At 50.8% G+C, this 24,802-nt stretch overlaps 1 protein-coding gene across 3 annotated transcripts in view; it reads right to left on the bottom strand.

Annotated features, from left to right (window-relative positions):
• The window catches only part of LOC138570308 (cytosolic phospholipase A2 gamma-like), a 642,279-nt gene that overhangs the window by 429,655 nt on the left and 187,822 nt on the right, over window positions 1-24,802 (bottom strand). For all 3 annotated transcript variants that reach the window (XM_069649085.1, XM_069649084.1, XM_069649086.1), the window contains exon 2: window positions 15,318-15,357. In XM_069649085.1, coding sequence (XP_069505186.1) covers window positions 15,318-15,332 — 15 coding nt within the window. In that variant the 5' untranslated portion in view covers window positions 15,333-15,357. The remainder of the gene's footprint in view (window positions 1-15,317; window positions 15,358-24,802) is intronic.

The following is a 24,802-nucleotide window of genomic DNA, read 5'->3' on the forward strand; positions in this document are numbered from 1 at the left end:
GAGGATGATGAAGGAAAAGCGGTGGGAATGATTTCCAGCAGCCGGAGAGCCTGATGTGTAACCAGAGCCTGTTGCAGCCCTTCCTTCCGATCGATCTGGGGTCTCTGAAAACGAGACCTGAACTCGGAGCCTAGTGAGACCCACTATACTCAAGAAGACCTGCATTTTGAGCCATTCCACGGGTTGCTGCGACCTTGCATTCTTGCAATACCCCAATACCCTGGGACCTCCAGCCACTGTGTGGTGCACGGTCTTCCGAATTCCGAATCTCGCTGAAACTTTGTGGGCATCCTGGTCTATCTCCAGAGATATGAATAGAGTCCAGTGCTGGACATTTTTAAGAATGAGAATTCAAACGCGATTTTCTGTCTTCTTCTGTGCTCCTTGAAAAGGCGCCAAACCCACAGAACCACATTCAGCTGTGAGAGAAATCTTGCCTAGACCCTTCATCGATCCCTGCTGAAAAGTCCCTTCTGAGGTCTTGTGTTCCATTTCCAGGACAAGGAATCCAGTGACTGGGTATTTGGCTGCAGTCCCTGAAGTTCTCCTGCTGCAATCTCTTCTTCATTGCTGAGGTACTGTGTTGGCTTGGGTATATACTTACCTTAAGCCTGTTGGGATTTCTGTGTAGTCTGGGGTGTTTTCTGTGATTGGGAGGTCCCTCGTCCAGTACACTCAGTCCCACTGCTAGAATCCTGCTGGGGTGTCTTCTGTGAAGCCCCTGGGCCCTCTTCTAACCCTAGAAGTAAAGTACTCACCTGTTTTCCTAAGGAAACTCTGACCTTTTCTACTAAAGAACTTATTCTAACACTGCCTGTTGGTCACTAGTCCTAGTGACCCCCCTTCTGCCACTGAGAAGACTCATGCCCCAAGGGAAAGACTTTGAAGGGATTGGGACTTCTGCCTAGAAAAGAAATCAAGTGTGTTACTTACTTGTAAAGAGTTGTTGGGTCACTGTAATTCTCAGAGTGAACAGTTACAAAGGTTCTTACTGATCTTGAATGTGTGATGCACGATTCTTAAAAGTATGGTTAACATCTTTTCTTCCTTAGCCACTGTTTTGCCAGTCTAAAAGAAAGTAGATGTGAAGGTATTTTACTCTCCTGTGATTAGGTTGTGCCTCTTTACAAAAGTAATGTGTTGGTTTCACCAGATTATTCCTGTAGGGTAATTGTATGAGTGTCTTCTAACTGTTGGTATCACCAGGTTAGTCCTGTTAGGATAACTGTATGAGTGTCCCCCAACTGGGTCTTGCTTCCCCTGACTTGCTGCTAGCCTGTCCTTAATAAGTCTACATTAGGTTGTTGCCTACCTAGAATAACTATTCGGTAAAGTGTGACATTGGGTTTTACCTTCCCCTTCATTGTGAAGTTAAAGTAAGTGGGTTTTACTTACCTTGTGTTAGCTTTGTGCCATCCAAAACAAGTTACCAGAGTTATTGCTTACCTCAATCTGGGGTTCCCTGATTTCCAAAGCATCTGTAATTGCATATTACATCTTTAGGTTTTCCTCACCTGGTATAACTGTGTGTTATGACAAAAGTATAATATGACTTGGGGAACTTGTCACTCTTTGACCTCCGCGACTTGATACAACATAATAGTATTACAGTGTCGCACTGATGCGTGCAGAGAACGAAGACACAGAGTTCGCCTACTCCGTTTGTAGTAAGTGAGAAGGTGGTTTCTGCACACATCTATTACTACGCCACAGGGAGTTCAGTATCAACCAACACCAGTTTCTCTTAGTTCATCATATATTTATTTATTTGATCGCCCATAAGGATGACTGGACTTGATTTGTTCCAAGAGTCACTGTACAACTGGAAGGATCTACTGCCCTTGTATTACCAAAAGTAATCTAAAAGTAACCATTGGTCTTTTACTCCCAAAGAATAGGCTTGACCTATACTAAATGTTTATAACAAGGTTTTGACTTCCCTAGAACTACTGTTAGGTGTTCCAAATAAGGTTTATAATTGGGTCTGTGTACTTTCAAGTATAATTTTGTGTTTTATATTGTGATTTCTTATAATGTGTTAGTACTTACCCCTAGATTTATCTGGGCCTACCTGTATTTAAATAAATCCTTTATTTTTACAATACATAGTGTTTCAGGGTTTCATTGGATCATTTGTATAACAATGTTCACTTGTATTGTATCTACTGGCCTCTCTCCCTCCTAAAATAAGCCTGGCTGCTCTGTCTATGCTACCCCGAACTCAGGTGGTACAGCCTTATGCTAAGAGTGGAGTCTTGTACTGCCTCAGTAGAATGGTTTTGCTAAGCCCTTAGTTTGACTTCAGAAAAACTGTCCTAACAGCCGCCCTCTCTCTTAACATTGTCTTTTCGCCTCGCATCTACCTCTTCAAAAGTTTTCTACTAAAGACTTGACTGCAGCTACAAGAACATTTTTGCTCCTAAGCTCTTGGTCCTGTGCCACTGACTCTGGCTCAGGCCTATTGACTCTGGCTGATTTGTTAGATCTGCTCTCACTAGATTGATTCTCAATAAGAAATGTGTTGATGATCCTGAATCTTCTAAACCCCTCTTCCTTCCTACTGTTTTAACTTGTGGAGTGCCATTTTGCTCAGTTTTCATTCACTTATCTTTCTGCTAAAGTGTTACTTTGCTTTACTTGTTCACAAAACTTCAGGGAAGTGTTGCTAGGGGGTGTCTGAAGATATCTCGGTTTGACTTGCGCTTTCCCTCCCTTTCGATGAATTGGTAGAGTGCCATTTGTAGTGGGTTTTCACTGTGCCGTTTTGCTCAGTTTTCACTATCCCTCGAACTTGTCTACAATTGAATAGGGAGTTGTATATGCTTTTCTTTTCTTTGACTAAACTTAACTGACTTTATTAACTGTGATCTATGTGTTGACTTAGAAGTGTATAAAATAAATATATATTCCCTTTTTAATACAAAGCTTTGGTCAGTGTTTCCTTGCTCCATAGTACTGTACTACCTATTGTGTCAACCCTGAATACTGCTCATCTCCCTCTTGAGATAAGTCTGACTGCTCAGCCACAGCTGCCAACTAATTCTTTGTGGTACAGACTGATACCAAAGGGGATTTATTGCTCTCACCTGTAGTCCTAATCTGGGGTAGTGCTCCCTAAGGGAACTGCCCTGGATTCTGCCTAACAGTGTCCTATAAACACAGCATTTAAACCACAAGAAAAATATTCCACCTGCCTGTAAATGTTCACAAATGTTGTGCATACATACACATGCAACTATTTTAATCACTCAATACTGTATCTTAACATCTATTTCTAAATAACACAATGCAATTTCAAAGCAGAATAAGACAATTCTATGGTAACGTGGGCAGTTGTCAGCTAGAATGTTTAAATGTTCTATTCAAATCATGTAAGTTAGTCGAGGAGACCGAGCGAGGCATCCGGCGGGCACTGGAACTCGGGCGGATCCCTGACCTCTACAGGGCAGATTTACTGTGGTTTGGAGCGGGGCAAATGACAAATATGCATGACGTATGAACTCTATCCTTTCGAAGGGACACCACACTGAACTTTCCTGCCATACATGTCCATGAGCTTGCCTGCAGGCGGTTTGTGGGTCACGTGTCGTGGTTCCCCACTGTAGTTAAGTGAGCATTTACAGCAAAGTTGGCGGAGTTGGGGTTTATGGTTTTGCACATTTCTCCCAGTATCGGTTGGGAGGCGAGCAGGGGTATTTACCGGCATCTCCCCCAACTGCCTATTGGTCCCTCCTGACATAATGCTGGATACCAGAGCAGGCATGGTGAAATCTACTTGAGGTCCTCCTTATATTTGCTCCCTAACATCTAAAGTTCTGAGCCATGGAATAACTAAAGAGCCACGACCTGATGAATGTAAGTGAGGATCCATGAGCAAGCCATTAACCCTAGGCGACAGCCACAGGGTGGAGGCTCAGGCTAGACGGTGGGCCATTAACCCTGGGTGACAGCCACAGGGTGGAGGCTCTGGCTAGACAGTGGGCCATTAACCCTAGGTGACAGCCGCAGGGTGGAGGCTCTGGCTAGACAGTGGGCCATTAACCCTAGGTGACAGCCGCAGGGTGGAGGCTCTGGCTAGACAGTGGGCCATTAACCCTGGGTGACAGCCACAGGGTGGAGGCTCTGGCTAGACAGTTGGCCATTAACCCTAGGCAACAGCCGCAGGGTGGAGGCTCTGGCTAGACAGTGGGCCATTAACCCTGGGCGACAGCTGCAGCGTGGAGGCTCGGGCTAGACAGCAGGCCATTAACCCTGGGTGACAGCTGCAGCGTGGAGGCTCTACTAGACAGTGGGCCATTAACCCTAGGTGACAGCCGCAGGGTGGAGGCTCGGGCTAGACAGCGGGCAATTAACCCTGGGTGACAGCCGCAGGGTGGAGGCTCGGGCTAGACAGCGGCCCATTAACCCTGGGCGACAGCTGCAGCGTGGAGGCTCTACTGGACAGTGGGCCATTAACCCTGGGTGACAGCCGCAGGGTGGAGGCTCGGGCTAAACAGCGGGCAATTAACCCTGGGTGACAGCCGCAGGGTGGAGGCTCTGGCTAGACAGTGGGCCATTAACCCTGGGTGACAGCCTCAGGGTGGAGGCTCTGGCTAGACAGTGGGCCATTAACCCTGGGTGACAGCTGCAGGGCGGAGGCTCTGGCTAGACAGTGGGCCATTAACCCTGGGTGACAGCGGCAGGGTGGAGGCTCTGGCTAGACAGTGGGCCATTAACCCTGGGCGACAGTCGCAGGGTGGAGGCTCTGGCTAGACAGTGGGCCATTAACCCTAGGCGCCAGTCGCAGGCTGGCGGCTCAGGCTAGACAGTGGGCCATTGACCCTGGGCGACAGCCACAGGGTGGAGGCTCTGGCTAGACCGTGGCCCATTAGGAGGCTCTGTCTAGACCGTGGCCCATTAACCCTGGGCGACAGTCGCAGGGTGGAGGCTCTGGCTAGACCGTGGTCCATTAACCCTGGGTGACAGCCGTAGGGTGGAGCCTCTGGCTAGACCGTGGCCCATTAACCCTGGGCGACAGCCGCAGGGTGGAGGCTCTGGCTGGACCGTGGCCCATTAACCCTGGGCAACAGCCACAGGGTGGAGGCTCTGGCTAGACCGCGGGCCATTAACACTGGGTGACCACCGCAGGCTGGATGCTCTGGCTAGACAGTGGCCCATTAACCCTGGGTTACAGCCGCAGGGTGGAGGCTCGGGCTAGACAGTGGGCCATTAACCCTGGGTGACAGCCGCAGGGTGAAGGCTCAGGCTAGACAGTGGGCCATTAAGCCTGGGTGAGAGCCGCAGGGTGGAGGCTCTTGCTAGACCGCGGTCCATTAACCCTGGGCGACAGCCACAGGGTGGAGGCTCTGGCTAGACCACAGGCCATTAACCCTGGGCGACAGCCGCAGGGTGGAGGCTCTGGCTAGCCGGTGGGCCATTAACCCTGGGTGACAGCCGCAGGGTGGAGGCTCTGGCTAGACCGTTGGCCATAAACCCTGGGTGACAACCGCAGGGTGGAGGCTCTACTAGACAGTGGGCCATTAACCCTGGGTGACAGCTGCAGGGTGGAGGCTCTACTAGACAGTGGGCTATTAACCCTGGGTGACAGCCGCAGGGTGGAGGCTCTGACTAGCCGGTGGGCCATTAACCCTGGGTGACAGCCGCAGGGTGGAGGCTCTGGCTAGACAGTGGGCCATTAACCCTGGGCGATAGCTGCAGGGTGGAGGCTCTGGCTAGACACTGGGCCATTAACCCTAGGCGACAGCCGCAGGGTGGACGTTCAGGCTAGACAGTGGTCCATTAATGCTGGGCGACAGCCACAGGGTGGAGGCTCTGCCTAGACCGTTGCCCATTAACCCTGGGTGACAGCCGCAGGGTGGAGGCTCTGGCTAGACCGTGGCCCATTAACCCTGGGCGACAACCACAGGGTGGAGGCTCTGGCTAGACCGCGGGCCATTAACCCTGGGTGACAGCCGCAGGGTGGAGGCTCTGGCTAGACCGTGGCCCATTAACCCTGGGTGACAACCGCTGGGTGGAGGCTCTGGCTAGACAGTGGGCCATTAACCCTGGGTGAGAGCCGCAGGGTGGAGGCTCTGGCTAGACAATGGGCATTAACCCTGGGTGAGAGCCGTAGGGTGGAGGCTCTGGCTAGACCGTGGGCCATTAACCCTAGGCAACAGCCACAGGTTGGAGGCTCTGGCTAGACCACAGGCCATTAACTCTGGGTGACAGCTGCAGGGTGGAGGCTCTGGCTAGACTGCGGGCCATTGACCCTGGGTGACAGCCGCAGGGTGGAGGCTCTGGCTAGACCGCGGGCCATTATCCCTGGGTGACAGCCACAGGGTGGAGGCTCTGGCTAGATTCTTGAGAAGGAAACAGCGGCTTCAAATGAGAGAAGGGAACTTGCAAATCATTATTGACCCCTTAAAGCCTCCCTACCTATCCTGTTGAGTCTCTTGTAAACTCCTGCATCCGATAGAACAGAATTTGTGGCAGTGGTAAATGGCAGATCATCAAGGAAATAATTATTTGGGACTTTAACTGATTTAACAACGTTATGGACTTGCATAGTTGGGTAGACTCCTTTGAGAGGTTAATACCTTAGCTGGATAGAATGGAGAAAGGATGTCAAACGGACCTGTGCCTTATGCAGGCAGTAACCAGTAGGGTCGATGTATCCCACCAACTTACCTAGAGCCGAAAGGATTGTGTAGCCCCATAGTGGACACCAGTGCTCCTCCAAAGGATCATACTGAATTGCAGAGGTCAGCCCTTGGCATGACTCTGATACCTGGACCAATTGCTCCCGCCAGTAGTGTTAGTCCTAATCCTGCATATTTGTTTACACTTAAGGCCCCTTACGTGAATAATTGTGTTATTCCCCCCTTGAAGAAAGATCTACGGATCAAACATTCTGTAATGCCAGAGATTATGGATCCATATTTAAAAGGATGTGAATAGGCAGGAAAGACCTGAACCGAGGTCAGCATATCGAGAAGAAATCACAATCTGGGGGGAGCTGCACTGGGACCCATGAGTTTAGATTCCTTCAGAGGTTACAGATGGTGGACTGGGCCTTAACAAATTAAACGGATTGTATTGTCATTGGCTGTGGTGGAAGTAACCCTTTCATTGGTTTTGAGTCACTGCAATAATCTGGGAAACCTGGCATCGTCCACCAGCTCAGAATCATACATCTTGGAAATAGTCTTTTCTTTAATGTCAGGGACATGCATTGGTGTCAGAGAAAGTTTGCACATGTATTGTATTGATTATGTGTTCCCCTTTGGTGTTGGGAGTCTCCTTTATAGGTGTGGTGCTGATGGCTTCTAGCATATGCATGCAATTAAAATGCTACCAGTTAAAGAATTCCGGAAAGTGACACTTTTTAACTGGCTATGGCCTTCACAGGTCTTCATTTATAATGAGAATGATGTGTTATTTATGTAGCGCCTTTATCCATGTACGTGGAATGTTGTAGCATTTTCACACTATATGTAAAGCCAAGTGAAAACGGATTTAAAATCGATTTTTGAACAGCATTTGAGTGCATAAAGTGCATTGGTTGATTCAAACAAAGTAAACACATTTGAAACCATGTTTTCACATGTGTAGTTAGAGACTGGGGCTCTGAATATTTCCCCAGGTTCAATAGCCTAACAGTGGATTAATAAAGGGCTTTGGATAAAGGCGCTATATAAATAACACATCATAAATGAAGACCTGTTAAAAAGTGTCACTTTCTGGAATTCTTTAACTGGTAGCATTTTAATTGCATGCATATGCTAGAAGCCATCAGCACCACACCTATAAAGGAGAATCCCAACACCAAAGGGGAACACATAATCAATACAATGCTAGAACATTCCACGCACATGCAAATGGATATAGTTATCAGACACAGCAAGATCCGCGCAGAAATGCTGTTTAAAATCTGTTTTAAATCAGTCCAAGTGGTTTTGCTCCCAGTTAATACATTTTGGTGAATTAGCAGAATAATTATTATTGAGGACATACATCTAATTGCGCTGTTTGATTATTATTCACAACACCTGCATTGACCTCACAGCTACCAGGTAAAGGGGGCTTCAGGGTTCCTCTTGGACAAGTGCCAGGAAGGGTCCTTTCTTCTCTCAAGGTACTGCCCCACTCAAGCATTCCTCAGTGCAGACGGCGTTCCACTTGTGCAGAACTTCAGTAAACTAGAGCCTTCTCCCCGTACTACCTTTCAGTGTTGACATGTAGTATGTACATGTAGGCTCAACATGTTCCCACAGCAGGTCATGTGACATCAATTTGGACTAGTTGACTCCTCCCATTGGTTCTGTTAAAAAGAATCACTCCCAGAAACAAACACCCTCTGATATGATAGGTTCATCATATTGTTGAGCTATGACAAGGGTGGTTAATGTACACATGTGGGATAGCTCTGGACGGGAACATTCCCGCTTATTACATTAGATGTTTTCAGGTTGCATGCCCTGCAGGGATCAGAGATATGCGACATGAATTTGAGAGATGAAAATGGACACAGTTATTGATATTCATATTTTTGTTATATGTTTGGGCTCTATTTGATATGATATGATAGGTTATTTATAACACGCTTAATACCCAGAGGTTTCTATGCATGGGCCGGGGTTTGAACCTGTGTTGCTCTGGGTCGTCTTGCTTCCAAGGCAAGCACGTTGCCCCTGGGCTATCCTCCCAAGACTGGAGTAGACTGTCAAGATTTCACAGCATTTGTCATTTGTCCTGTTGACCACGCTTTCATAAAGTTGTAGAAAGAAGTGTATTCTGTATTATGTGCTAAAAGTGACATGGTTTCCTTTCTTTCTTTGCTGCAATCACACAAGTTAATCATTAACTAACACATAGAGGACTAATTAGACACCAACTGTCCAGTATGGGCTTGACAACTGGTTTATCTTTGGCAAGCTAGAAGTCCAAGGTTGAAATGTAAGTGTAGTCAAGCCCATTTTGATACTGTAACCTACCGTTTGGGGCAAAGCAAATGTGTTCCACATGCGCTGACCATGCACACAATAAGGAGAATAAATTGCTGATTTATGAGGAGACCCTGCTGCGGGTGTCAGCAGAAAGCTGCTCATTCCACTTCCTAGAACATCTGACCCAGTGTCACCTGTAGTGCACAATATCAAGAGGGGCATTCCCACTGTGAACTACTGTGTCCTGTGTATGGATCTCGAGGCGTTCCCACTGTGAACTACCATGTCCTGTGTATGGATCTCGAGGCATTCCCACTGTGAACTACTGTGTCCTGTGTATGGATCTCGAGGCGTTCCCACTGTGACCTACCATGTCCTGTGTATGGATCTCGAGGCATTCCCACTGAACTACCATGTCCTGTGTATGGATCTCGAGGCGTTCCCAATGTGAACTACCACGTCCTGTGTATGGATCTCGAGGCGTTCCCAATGTGAACAACGATGTCCTGTGTATGGATCTCGAGGCGTTCCCACTGTGAACTACCATGTCCTGTGTATGGATCTCGAGGCGTTCCCACTGTGAACTACAATGTCCTGTGTATGGATCTCGAGGCGTTCCCAATGTGAACAACGATGTCCTGTGTATGGATCTCGAGGCGTTCCCAATGTGAACTACAATGTCCTGTGTATGGATCTCGAGGCGTTCCCAATGTGAACTACAATGTCCTGTGTATGGATCTCGAGGCGTTCCCACTGTGAACTACAATGTCCTGTGTATGGATCTCGAGGCGTTCCCACTGTGAACTACAATGTCCTGTGTATGGATCTCGGGGCGTTCCCAATGTGAACTACGATGTCCTGTGTATGGATCTCGAGGCGTTCCCAATGTGAACTATGATGTCCTGTGTATGGATCTCGAGGCGTTCCCAATGTGAACAACGATGTCCTGTGTATGGATCTCGAGGCGTTCCCACTGTGAACTACCATGTCCTGTGTATGGATCTCGAGGCGTTCCCAATGTGAACAACGATGTCCTGTGTATGGATCTCGAGGCGTTCCCACTGTGAACTACCATGTCCTGTGTATGGATCTCGAGGCGTTCCCACTGTGAACTACAATGTCCTGTGTATGGATCTCGAGGCGTTCCCAATGTGAACAACGATGTCCTGTGTATGGATCTTGAGGCGTTCCCAATGTGAACTAAAATGTCCTGTGTATGGATCTCGAGGCGTTCCCAATGTGAACTACAATGTCCTGTGTATGGATCTCGAGGTGTTCCCAATGTGAACAACGATGTCCTGTGTATGGATCTCGAGGCGTTCCCAATGTGAACTAAAATGTCCTGTGTATGGATCTCGAGGCGTTCCCAATGTGAACTACAATGTCCTGTGTATGGATCTCGAGGCGTTCCCAATGTGAACTACAATGTCCTGTGTATGGATCTCGAGGCGTTCCCAATGTGAACTACAATGTCCTGTGTATGGATCTCGAGGCGTTCCCAATGTGAACAACAATGTCCTGTGTATGGATCTCGAGGCGTTCCCAATGTGAACTAAAATGTCCGGTGTATGGATCTCGAGACGTTCCCAATGTGAACTACAATGTCCTGTGTATGGATCTCGAGGCGTTCCCAATGTGAACTACAATGTCCTGTGTATGGATCTCGAGGCGTTCCCAATGTGAACTACGATGTCCTGTGTATGGATCTCGAGGCGTTCCTAATGTGAACAACAATGTCCTGTGTATGGATCTCGAGGCGTTCCCAATGTGAGCAACGATGTCCTGTGTATGGATCTCGAGGCGATCCCAATGGGAACTACAATGTCCTGTGTATGCATCTCGAGGCGTTCCCACTGTGAACTACGATGTCCTGTGTATGGATCTCGAGGCGTTCCCAATGTGAACAACGATGTCCTGTGTATGGATCTCGAGGCGTTCCCAATGTGAACTACAATGTCCTGTGTATGGATCTCGAGGCGTTCCCACTGTGAACTACCATGTCCTGTGTATGGATCTCGAGGCGTTCCCACTGTGAACAACGGTGTCCTGTGTATGGATCTCGAGGCGTTCCCAATGTGAACAACGGTGTCCTGTGTATGGATCTCGAGGCGTTCCCACTGAACTACCATGGCCTGTGTATGGATCTCGAGGTGTTCCCACTGTGAACTACAATGTACTGTGTATGGATCTCGAGGCGTTCCCAATGTGAACAACGATGTCCTGTGTATGGATCTCGAGGCGTTCCCACTGTGAACTACGATGTCCTGTGTATGGATCTCGAGGCGTTCCCAATGTGAACAACAATGTCCTGTGTATGTGGATCTCGAGGCGTTCCCAATGTGAACAACGATGTCCTGTGTATGGATCTCGAGAAGTTCCCACTGTAAACTACCATGTCCTGTGTATGGATCTCGAGGCGTTCGCACTGTGAACTACAATGTCCTGTGTATGGATCTCGAGGCGTTCCCACTGTGAACTACCATGTCCTGTGTATGGATCTCGAGGCATTCCCACTGTGAACTACAATGTCCTGTGTATGGATCTCGAGGCGTTCCCAATGTGATCAACAATGTCCTGTGTATGGATCTCGAGGTGTTCCCAATGTAAACTGCAATGTCCTGTGTATGGATCTCGGGGCGTTCCCAATGTGAACTACGATGTCCTGTGTATGGATCTCGAGGCGTTCCCACTGTGAACTACCATGTCCTGTGTATGGATCTCGAGGCGTTCCCAATGTGAACTACAATGTCCTGTGTATGGATCTCGAGGCGTTCCCAATGTGAACTACAATGTCCTGTGTATGGATCTCGAGGCGTTCCCAATGTGAACTACAATGTCCTGTGTATGGATCTCGAGGCGTTCCCAATGTGAACAACGATGTCCTGTGTATGGATCTCGAGGCGTTCCCACTGTGAACTACCATGTCCTGTTTATGGATCTCGAGGCGTTCCCACTGTGAACTACAATGTCCTGTGTATGGATCTCGAGGCGTTCCCAATGTGAACAATGATGTCCTGTGTATGGATCTCGAGGCGTTCCCAATGTGAACAACGATGTCCTGTGTATGGATCTCGAGGCGTTCCCAATGTGAACAACGATGCCCTGTGTATGGATCTCGAGGCGTTCCCACTGTGAGCTACCATGTCCTGTGTATGGATCTCGAGGCGTTCCCACTGTGAACTACAATGTCCTGTGTATGGATCTCGAGGCGTTCCCAATGTGAACAACGATGTCCTGTGTATAGATCTCGAGGCGTTCCCACTGTGAACTACCATGTCCTGTGTATGGATCTCGAGGCATTCCCACTGAACTACGATGTCCTGTGTATGGATCCCGAGGCTTTCCCACTGTGAACTACGATGTCCTGTGTATGGATCTCGAGGCGTTCCCACTGTGAACTACAATATCCTGTGTATGGATCTCGAGGCGTTCCCAATGTGAACAACAATGTCCTGTGTATGGATCGCGAGGCATTCCCACTGTGAACTACGATGTCCTGTGTATGGATCTCGAGGCGTTCCCAATGTGAACAACAATGTCCTGTGTATGGATCTCGAGGCGTTCCCACTGTGAACTACCATGTCCTGTGTATGGATCTCGAGGCGTTCCCACTGTGAACTACGATGTCCTGTGTATGGATCTCGAGGCGTTCCCAATGTGAACAACGATGTCCTGTGTATGGATCTCGAGGCGTTCCCAATGTGAACTACCATGTCCTGTGTATGGATCTCGAGGCGTTCCCACTGTGAACTACAATGTCCTGTGTATGGATCTCGAGGCGTTCCCAATGTGAACAACGATGTCCTGTGTATGGATCTCGAGGCGTTCCCACTGTGAACTACCATGTCCTGTGTATGGATCTCGAGGCGTTCCCACTGTGAACTACCATGTCCTGTGTATGGATCTCGAGGCGTTCCCAATGTGAACTACCATGTCCTTTGTATGGATCTCGAGGCGTTCCCACTGTGAACTACCACGTCATGTGTATGGATCTCGAGGCGTTCCCACTGTGAACTACCACGTCCTGTGTATGGATCTCGAGGCGTTCCCACTGTGAACTACCACGTCCTGTGTATGGATCTCGAGGCGTTCCCACTGTGAACTACCACGTCATGTGTATGGATCTCGAGGCGTTGCCACTGTGAACTACCACGTCCTGTGTATGGATCTCGAGGCGTTCCCACTGTGAACTACCACGTCCTGTGTATGGATCTCGAGGCGTTCCTACTGTGAACTACCACGTCCTGTGTATGGATCTCGAGGCGTTCCCACTGTGAACTACCACGTCCTGTGTATGGATCTCGAGGCGTTCCCACTGTGAACTACCACGTCCTGTGTATGGATCTCGAGGCGTTCCCACTGTGAACTACCACGTCCTGTGTATGGATCTCGAGGCGTTCCCACTGTGAACTACCACGTCCTGTGTACGGATCTCGAGGCTTTCCCACTGTGAACTACCACGTCATGTGCATGGATCTCGAGACGTTCCCACTGTGAACTACCACGTCCTGTGTAGGCATCCCTCCTCAAGAAAGCAGTGCATGAAGAATGGAGGTGGCCCATTGGGCCAATTGGAATATTCACGAGAACAATTTAATGTCAAATTCCAGGATTAGTTTCCGAAGTGGATCAACCCCTACTATTCAGGTTGTACATCTGTAGGATGAACCCCTCTAATGGCCGAGCAGACCATTGCCAGAAGAGGGGATCCCTGGAGCCTGTATTCAGAACATGGGGCACTCTGGGATCCATACATGAACACAGTCAACCTCCATCCTCCCCATTTTGTGTTTTATTTGTGCTGGTCTCTGCTTGAGAAATTTAATTCTGCACTGTGTACAAGAAGGGGCAACATCTGAACCCCCCATTTCATCTGTTTGTGTTCACTGTAACCTGACCCCTGTTGGCCCAGGGAACCAGAAGAAGGGGAGAATCAATGGGGAGAATAGGGGGAGGATGCAATTGAAGGCTGTGAACAGGAAGTTGTGGGTGAAGCCAGATGAGGTGGAGGTGGGCCAATAGAAGGGGAAGGGTAGTGCAGAAAAGCATGGAGGCAGTCTATTGCAGAAGTTCACAAGGTGAGGTATTGGTTGGTGAGAGGAAGGGGCACTTGGAAATAAGTTGGTGTGTGAATGAGATTGGTAGAAGTAGTTTGGGAGTGAACGAGAAGGTGACTGAGGGAGTGAAAGGAGGGGAAGTACAGGGTAGTGCCGTGTGGAGGTGGGAATGTAGCAGTGGTGGGGGGAGGGGAGAGTAGTGGTGGGGAGTAGCAAAGAGCAGAGAGAATCGAGGAAGAGTGGTAAAGAGGGAGAAACAAAGGAGAGTGGTTGGGAGAAGGGTAGGAGAATGGAAGTGGGGAAAGTAAAACTAGATCAGTGAGAGGAATACGGGCATGTGCTAGTGCGGCACGAGCGTGTGAAAGGCACCGCTCCGATCCTTTCACTGAGGTGTATTGGGGCACCTGGGTTAGGGGCCACCGAGATTGTTCCCAGAGGGAGGTCGTTAGAACGGTTATTGGCCCATTGGCCCTCACCGCCAGACAGGCAGAAGTTTAGAGAGTGCAGGGTTCCCATCTCTAGAGGTTGAGGGACACTTGAGCAAGTGAGAGAGCCGCCCATGGGAGGTGAGAGAGGGAGAGGAACGGCCCTTAGGAACCCTACTTTTGATTTCTCTATCAAACACCATTCAACTGTCTTAGAGAGTGTGTGTCACGAGGGAAGTCACACCCTTCGGAGTCACCACCCTCCGCTTCGTGATCACACCCCACCCAGGGCCCAACCTCAGGAGTCAAGACTCGACTCCCCGATTCTCCATCACTCCCTACCCAGGATGCACCCCCAGGAGACGACTCCCTAGTCTTTCAACTCTTCTCAGGGCAATGTATCGGATATTGAAGTGCCCATCACGTGGCCTGTGCGCACACAGCGTGGAAGCTAAGGGCACCTCCAGGCGGCCCCCACCGTTAGTCTGCAGTGGTGTCAATGTTTCATAAAACACACTAGTGGCCCCAGACGGGGGCTACGTTGAATCCAGTCAAGAGTACCAGTGCTGCGTTTGCCCTGGCATGCGTGTGATGGGGCGTGTCCCTGCAGTGAGAATGGAGAGGGCCTTTTGGGCTGTTTTCTGTCTCCCCTGGTCTTGGCTGAGGGCACATATTGCCTTCCAGGCACTATGTCCGCCAGCGGTGCATGCACTTGGCAGGCAGTCATGGCATGCGTCTCTGCATGTTCCATTCCTTTGCCTTCTGGGACTTGTAGTCCTGGCTCTATAATGGGGGAATTGAAGAGCACAAGGGCCAGAGTGAAAAGCAGTGAACTGAACACCATTGCAGTGCGGTGGGTGGGGGTGGGGCATGCAGGCATATCAGTGCTGCTGCTTCATTGTACGTACCTTGGGTGTCGCCATTAATCCGGCAGCTCAGACCTCTGATCTACAAGAGAGAAACATGGAGGAGTGTGAAGATGTGTACATTTCCATGCATGGAGTCATGTCAAATGGGTCAGTGTGACATGTAGGATGACGCGTTCTGACAAAACTGCAGTGTGCAAGAAACAAGGATGTACACCTCTCCCACAAGCAACAGACTTCACACAAAGAAAAGGTGAGGGGATGAATACAAGTACTTGTATAGCGCTACACAGTGAATGGAATCGCCTTAAAGCGCTAATTGGTAGAAGGAGTGGCTTTGATGAAAGGATCAGAAAATGTGAATTTTGAGAGCACGTTTTTGCACAGACAAGAAATGGATTATCAATGGGCGCCCCCACAACAAATACACGAGCATTGCGTCACTGCACTCAGATGGTGATGGCACCATGTGTGAGTCTCACTGATTAACACAATGGCAGGCAAGTGTTTACACGGTCAAAATATATCACAACAATGCAACACAGTATGGCTAGGTGAGTCCAAAGACATTGAGAACAATATGTATATACCATGTTATGTTTATTTCTTAGACCATCTGATCCATTATAAAGACGAGGAAAGGACACAGTACAGACCCATTCTGCACCTGGATGGAACTGATGGCCGCCCATAGCTCTGCTCCCGGGTAATGCAGGGGTGTGTCCATCAGGGTGTATGCAGGAGTAGTGTCGGTCTCTACCAATGGCAACTACATTATGCTGTGCACACAATACGCGTTTGCCATCTACCATCTGCCCTGCCCTCTCGATAATCCCCCAGATATAATGCACCATGACGCGCGTGTGCAACACCTGACAGACATGGCAGCTGTGACGCTGCATGTGTTCTGGAGAGGGAGGGGGCAGCACGTCTCAGTTTGTATTATGCGGTGTCTCGGGGACACGTTTGAAGGGTGCACGCTTCTAGTCCTAGAAAGGAGGTGGTCGTGGCAGGAGTCACGTGCGACTGGAGCCCAGGTGTACCTTCTGACACTTTCCATTGAGAAAGGAATGAATGAATGAATGAATGAATGAATGAATGAATGAATGAATGAATGAAGGGTGGCGCCAAGGAAGGACCTCCCTACCGCCCCAATAGTCGGTGAAGAGGGGCACCTCATGGGGTTTATTACCATGTGATGAAGCAGGTGGGGGAGGCGAGGAAGGATGGGGTACGCCGCGGCCCTACACCTCCCGCATGTTACATGTGGACATTCGGGGGGGGGGGGGGGGGAGTGCTGATCGTTCTGTGCAAATCATGGAACATAAACATGCAGAAGCAATGGGCAGGTCCATGTTCTATCTTAGTAGTCATTCTGTGTTTCAGATGGAGGCGTTTCACGGAACCCAATGCAAGGCCCAGGTGCATAGAAGAGTTATTGCTCGAATTAGGGGTGGGCGAAACGTGCGAAATGCACACTGGAATCTGCTTCTGTCCGTTCTGCGAAATCAGCGTTACAGTTCCACTGCCACCGAATCAGCGTTACAGTTCTGCTGCTACCGAATCAGCGTTACATTTCCGCTGCCACAGAATCAGCGTTACAGTTCCGCTGCTACCGAATCAGCGTTACAGTTCTGCTGCCACTCAATCAGCGTTGCAGCTCCACTGCTACCGAATCAGCGTTACAGTTCCGCTGCTACCGAATCAGCATTGCAGTTCCGCTGCCACCGAATCAGCATTACAGTTCCACTGCCACTGAATCAGCGTTAGAGTTCCGCTGCCGCCAAAATGTTGCAATGTAAGAAAATGTGTGCTACAACTGCACTATTTTGATGGGCCCTTTTGTGGTTTTGCACACAGCTTCGGGACCTTTGCTTATTTGTGACTGATTTCACTCTAGCAAACCAGTCCCAATCCACGCTGGCATGTTTGGGACCCACCACAGTTTGCATTCTAATAACAAATCATAAGACAAAGGTGTAGTCGGCAAAGCCTGTGTGCTTATGTGTAAAAGACAAAGGGAGAGAGTAAAAAAAAAACAATCAAGAGTTGTATTCTAGCGGTCCTGGAGTGCTGATCTGTCAGATTCCTTCTCGTCGCCTCCCTTTGCGACGCCGCCACCACTTCCTTACGGTCCTGAGTAGAAAACAAAAGACAAAGTGATGGTTAGTTGGGAAAGTATGCGGGCACACGCACGCACTCACAAGGCATCATCTGGCTCCTTCGGGTCCTGTTCTCCTCTGCTCTGCTTAGTGTCAACCGGGGATGGGGCACTCCTCTGCTCGATGAGTCGCTCCTCATTCCTCATATACCGGTAGTCTTCAGGGTGGAGCGTCTTGATGTTTTCACTGGTAGTAGTCAACACATTTTGAACCAGCATCTTGCCACACCCCAGATGTAGCCGGCATGATTGCAGCCCTGTATCAGCACTAATGGGATCCCACAACCCAATAGAACAGGAACATCAGGAGCCTGATGACTGCATTTCACTGGTGCACTTGTGGTTCTAACCGGAGGTTGTAGGCTCCTGGCTGGAGGCACTTTCAGAAGCGGTGTCCCTCTTTGCTGCTGTGCCAGTCGTTGTGGTGGAGGTCGTAGTTCTTGCAGTGGCGTTTGTGGTGGATGCTCTGCCTGAGGCCGTTGTCACTGGTGGTGCTGCTGGGCCCTCAGAATCTTTGGAGTCTCTGCACCAAAATTCTTAGCCGCACTATAGTTAGATTACCCTTATTGCAGGCTTCATCATGTCGACTTCAAGTGGAATGGTCCTAGGTCCACGTGTTTCATCCTGTGGTGGTCCTGGGCCCGCTGATCTGGTGGTGGCTGTGAGGGTCCGGTGGTGGTGGGAGCTGATGGTCCGGCAGTGGTGGTGGGAGCTGATGATCCAGCAGTGGTGGTGGGAGCTGATGGTCTGGCAGAGGTGCAGGGAGCTGATGGTCCGGCAGTGGTGGTGGGAGCTGATGATCCAGCAGTGGTGGTGGGAGCTGATGGTCTGGCAGAGGTGCAGGGAGCTGATGGTCCGGCAGTGGTGGTGGGAGCTGATGGTCCGGAAGTGGTGGTGGGAGCCGATGGACTGGCAGAGGTGCAGGGAGCCGATGGACTGGCAGAGGTGCAGGAAGCTGATGGTCCGGCAGTGGTGGTGGGAGCTGATGGACTGGCAGAGGAGGTAGGAGATGGTTGTACAATAGTGGTGGGCATAGCCGTTGGTACTGCAGCTGCTGGTACACTGGGGCAGTGGGTGACGGATAGTCCTGTGGTGGAGGAGTGGCTGCTGGTTTGCCAACTATTGGTGCTCTGGTGCCGGCTTCTGGGCTGGATGGAAGAGGTGGTGGTTGCTGCCCCTCTAAGCTTCTTTGATGGTGGTGATACTTGGTCCCCCTCTTCATCCTCCTGCTGCTTGCTGTCAGTGTTGCAGACACTGCTTACAGGTCCCTTGACTGGGAAAGAAGGTCAAGCCCTGTGAAGGATGTCTCCTGCTAATCATCCTCCAGGGCGATGATGCTGGCTTCCTCAGAATCCGATTCGGTACGGCGTCATCTGCTGGTACAGTGGTGTCTTCCCTCTTCCAATTCTGTGCTTGTGGTGGCTGTTGTGAGTCCTTCTCAGGGCCCTGGACTGGCGACAGAAGTTCAAGGACTGAAGTAGGAGTTTGGAGGAGTGGTGCCCTGGGATGAGGATTACTCCTCCTCCTCTTCCTCCTCTTCCTCCTCCTATTCCTCCTGGAATGGAGGCAGCAGTGCTGGGCTACCACACAGCCGGTGAGTTGGAGAAACTGATAACAGACCAGACTGTTCTGCTCAAGGTTGCAAGCAGCAACATTGTATGATTTAAGAGAACTTGTATAACAGATACAGAGTGGTCCAGCACCACATGGGTGCTCACTGGAAGGTCTCTGTCTGTGTGATGCCCCCCTGAGCAGGGAAGAATTATTTAACTGTGAAATTGAAGTGCTCCTGCAGCGGGTTACACTGAATCCTGTGCACATTCGAAAGTCTTTTATTGTCTGTAAACTGAAATTGGTCTGAGCCCGACTGAGTGGGACCATTTGTAGAAAAGGGGTCTGATGAACCAGGAATAGGGGGATCCTGGGTCAACAGTAACACGCATGAGAAGATATTGCTGTTGCAAATTTGAACCCGACTGAGGGATGCCTACAAATTGAAGTTGGTCTGAACCAGACTGTGGGAGGCTAATGGTGAAAGGCTCAGAGCCCAACTGAGGGGGACCCAGGGTGAAGAGTTAATCGCATGACGTGAATATTGAGGAAGGATTGTTGTTTATGGTACATCAGGTCCTCTGGGCAGTGGTCGAAGTGTTTGAAAAGAAGTAGTGGAGCTATGTTCCCTATTGGTCTGCACCGCTCCCCGCAAACCCCATCGCCGCACCCCCTCCCATGCACAATATAAACCCCAAAATGCATGCGTGGCAGGTTAATGGAATGTTCAGTGCACTGCACTGAAAGTGCAAGTTTCAACTGCTTCCTACACTTTTATTTTCTAACGAAACCGTCCCGGAACGGTTTCTTTTTAAAATAAAAGTATATGAACGGTAAAACTTCATTAAAAGAAGTAGAGGAGCACCGCTCCCGACCGCTCCCGCCCACTTCGACCACTGCCTCTGGGGCAAGAAACGTTTCACAAAAGAGACTTGGCACAGAATGCCCTGATGTTGGTGAAAGGAACTTTGACCTTGTGCCAGAGAAGCCGAGGAGTGTGCTAGAGTGACCCACCTTGTACAGTGCTAAAAACGTGGGGAAGGGAGAATGCGGCCATAACATCCCGACTTGTTTTGTGAACACTTTTCTTTTTGTGAACATTGTCCACACTATTTTGTAGCATAGCGGTAAGGATTGGCAATGTTTTTCTTTTTTAGTGAAGGCCGTTTTTATTTGACTAGACTCCACTAGGACTATTATTTTTTGATGGTCATAGCTTGCTCCCATATTAGATTTAGGTTAGGTATTTTTCACACCCCTGATAAAGTTCAATTAGCACACTTGAACTGTGCTCACTTGTGTCTGTTTTCCTCCGATACCATGACTTACTTACAGCACCTACCAGTTTCGAATATTTTGCATTCTCGCAGACCCCTGTTATGATACAAAGCATAAACCATAAAGCATAAAGCACTTGCGTGATGCACTCGCACCCGCATAGATCACGTTATTCATGATGTTACGCAGATGCACACGAAACCCGGAGTTCATCATTCGGGGCAAAGCACAACGCAAGGAGCATGCGCGTGAAGACAAATGGATTTCCAGCGTGAACCAAAATGGAGAGGTTCATGCAAAAGCAAATTATGCGCACTGTGAGAAATACGGCATGAACATGTTTGAGAAACAACAGGCCTGAAACAACACAGCAAAATGTTTCACGTGTGTAGGCAAAATTGATGAGGCAATACTTGCTGTTACTTACCGATCCAGTGAATGAATGAATGAATGAATGAAGCAATGAGGCAGGTTTCGGAATCCCAATCTTCCAAATTGAAGAGCTCGGGTTTGTCAGAACCAGAGTGTAAACTGGAGGAAGAGTCTGTACTCCTGCTCTCTATATGGCAGAGGAGAGACACAGAGGACCCCAGCCAAGATTCTCTGTATGGTAAACATGGATGAGCAACCAAGGCTCAAGCTCTCAGGAGGTGATGCAGGCTGGTTCTTAAGTACAGTGTAGTCCCCAGGCTCCCCACAAAAGGGAGGTACACATACTAGGTTAGCGATAACACAGTTCTTTATATAAATAAGGGTCAAGTCATATACGCATATAATAACACATTTTGTGCTCGCAATACTATAATGATAAATGTACACTTTCTACTTTCTATGTGGTACCATAATATTCTTAGACTCCATTAAAATGCACTAACTGCTGACATTTCAAATGCCATACAAATCAATAGCAAAAGGTATCAACCATAGACTTGGGAGGGAAACAAGTTGTTAAACAAATGGCAGAATACTGAGTCCCTACCACTAGACAGTTCTGTGTGAGGACCCCCCACCCCACCAACCTGGGCAACCTGTAAATAAAGGATATTGACAAGCCCAGTCCATATATTGTTTAAAAGAGTCTTGTTTCCTTCTGAGAAGGTTCTACTACTCCAATATACCTGGTTGAGCAGAATGATGTTGGGCCGTCGATGGATCCTTCTTGAGTGAAGTCCCTTTAAAGGCAGGAGCCACGGATCGTCGGGATTCCACAAAGAAAAGATGAACTATAACGTCAGGCAAGTGGCTTCAGTCTTTGCGGTGCTCGTCAACGATCGGTTGTGGACATCCTGAGAAGAAGAGGCGTGCAGTGCACCTTGATTATGATAGTTTGTTGCTGCAAAGAGTCAAATGAAGAACGTAGGCCCAGCAAGGGCTGGGGTTGGGGGTTGGGTCTCCGGCAAACATGACTCGACCCCGGCTGGCTTTGGATCATCGGCGTCTTTGAGGACTTCGGGTGGCAGGAAACCCACTGGTGGATTCTCCTCGGCCATCCTTTATTTCAAAGTGTCTTAGGCAATGTAGCGTTGCAGCTCCGGTGATGAGGTTACAGCATTATCTCTGAACCCCGGTCAATGTTGATGGAATTCAATGTCCGGGCGCTTCGCTTCAGATTCATCGGCGGTGCCTGTCCGGTCGGAAGCCTTTTCGAGGATGGACTTCCAGGGAGTCTTGGTGAAGGTAAGCTGGTGCGTGATGGTCCCTCGTAGTTTGGGTAGAGGTCTCCTAGCCAGGTCCTCCCTTGCATCAGTTCTTGGAGACACGACAGCTTTCAGATTGCAGCGAAAAGGAACGCAGCAGCAGGACCTTCTTCTAGCTGAGCTTCAAGGTAAGCATCAAGTATCGACTTCAGCTTCTGAACAATTTCCATCAGTGAGAGGTCCTCAGATACACTGTGTTCTCTCATTCACACTGCTGGGTCACACTCAGGCAGCCAATCATTCAGAAGGGCATTCAGGCAGGCAGCCAATCATTCAGAAGGGCATTCAGGCAGGCAGCCAATCATTCAGAAGGGCATTCAGGCAGGCAGCCAATCATTCAGAAGGGCATTCAGGCAGGCAGCCAATCATTCAGAAGGGCATTCAGGCAGGCAGCCAATCCGGCTCACATTGCATTCGGTCATTCTTCGGTATGCAGTAATAAAATCGGGGCAAAAATGTCACCTTTACAAAAAAATCACAGATAAATGCTGTGGTTTGACCTGGTAAAGGTGTATCCCATTATATCATTTAAGGAGAGCGGGGGTGTCCTCTAAGTGGGGGCCGCCACTAATCACTTCACCTGGGCGCCTGCCATGCTGGCCGCCACTCACTCCACCGGGGCTCCTGCCATGCTGGCCGCCACTCACTCCACCGGGGCTCCTGCCATGCTGGCCGTCACTCACTTCACCGGGCTCCTGCCATGCTGGCTGCCACTCACTTCACCTGGGCTCCTGCCATGCTGGCCGCCACTCACTCCACCGGGGCTCCTGCCATGCTGGCCGCCACTCACTCCACCGGGGCTCCTGCCATGCTCCATGCTGGCCGCCACTCACTTCACCTGGGTTCCTGCCATGCAGGCCGCCACTCACTTCACCTGGGTTCCTGCCATGCTGGCCGCCACGCACTTCACCTGGGCGCCTGCCATGCTGGCCGCCACTCACTTCACCTGGGTGCCTGCCATGCTGGCCGCAACTCACTCCACCGGGGTTCCTGCCATGCTGGCCATCACTCACTCCACCGGGGCTCCTGCCATGCTGGCCGCCACTCACTTCACCGGGGCTCCTGCCATGCTGGCTACCACTCACTCCACCGGGGCTCCTGCCATGCTGGCCGTCACTCACTTCACCGGGCTCCTGCCATGCTGGCCGCCACTCACTTCACCTGGGCTCCTGCCATGCTGGCCGCCACTCACTCCACCGGGGCTCCTGCCATGCTGGCCATCACTCACTCCACCGGGGCTACTGCCATGCTGGCCGCCACTCACTCCACCGGGGCTCCTGCCATGCTGGCCGCCACTCACTCCACCGGGGCTCCTGCCATGCTGGCCGCCACTCACTTCACCTGGGTTCCTGCCATGCAGGCCGCTACTCACTTCACCTGGGTTCCTGCCATGCTGGCCGCCACGCACTTCACCTGGGCGCCTGCCATGCTGGCCGCCACTCACTTCACCTGGGCGCCTGCCATGCTGGCCGCCACTCACTCCACCGGGGCTCCTGCCATGCTGGCCATCACTCACTCCACCGGGGCTCCTGCCATGCTGGCTGCCACTCACTTCACCGGTGCTCCTGCCATGCTGGCTACCACTCACTCCACCGGGGCTCCTGCCATGCTGGCCACCACTCACTCCACCAGGGCTCCTGCCATGCTGGCCGCCACTCACTTCACCTGGGCTCCTGCCATGCTGGCCACCACTCACTCCACCGGGGCACCTGCCATGCTGGCCGCCACTCACTTCACCTGTGCTCTTGCAATGCTGGCCGCCACTCACTCCACCGGGGCTCCTGCCATGCTGGCTACCACTCACTTCACCTGGGGCTCCTGCCATGCTGGCCGCCACTCACTCCACCGGGGCTCCTGCCATGCTGGCCACCACTCACTCCACCGGGGCTCCTGCCATGCTGGCTACCACTCGCTTCACCTGGGGCTCCTGCCATGCTGGCCGCCGCTCACTTCACCTGTGCTCTTGCAATGCTGGCCACCTCTCACTTCACCTGTGCTCTTGCCATGCTGGCCACCTCTCACTTCACCTGGGCTCCTGCCATGCTGGCCACCACTCACTTCACCTGGGCTCCTGCCATGTTGGCCGACACTCACTCCACCTGAGCTCCTGCCATGCTGGCCACCACTCACTTCACCTGGGTTCCTGCCATGTAGGCCGCCACTCACTTCACCTGGGTTCCTGCCATGCAGGCCGCCACTCACTTCACCTGGGTTCCTGCCATGCTGGCCGCCACTCACTTCACCGGGCTCCTGCCATGCTGGCCGCCACTCACTTCACCTGGGTTCCTGCCATGCTGGCCGCCACTCACTTCACCGGGGCTCCTGCCATGCTGGCCACCACTCACTTCACCGGGGCTCCTGCCATGCTGGCCGCCACTCACTTCACCGGGCTCCTGCAATGCTGGCCGCCACTCACTTCACCTGGGTTCCTGCCATGCTGGCCGCCACTCACTTCACCTGGGTTCCTGCCATGCTGGCCGCCACTCACTTCACCTGGGTTCCTGCCATGCTGGCCGCCACTCACTTCACCTGGGCGCCTGCCATGCTGGCTGCCACTCACTTCACCGGGCTCCTGCCATGCTGGCCGCCACTCACTTCATCTGGGTTCCTGCCATGCTGGCCGTCACTCACTTCACCGGGCTCCTGCCATGCTGGCCGCCACTCACTTCACCTGGGTTCCTGCCATGCTGGCCGCCACTCACTTCACCTGGGTTCCTGCCATGCTGGCCGCCACTCACTTCACCGGGTTCCTGCCATGCAGGCCGCCACTCACTTCACCTGGGTTCCTACCATGCTGGCCGCCACTCACTTCACCGGGCTCCTGCCATGCTGGCCGCCAC

The sequence above is a fragment of the Ambystoma mexicanum genome, chromosome 2q (assembly GCF_040938575.1).
Source record: "Ambystoma mexicanum isolate Mex_15411 chromosome 2q, UKY_AmexF1_1, whole genome shotgun sequence".
NCBI lineage: Eukaryota > Metazoa > Chordata > Amphibia > Caudata > Ambystomatidae > Ambystoma > Ambystoma mexicanum.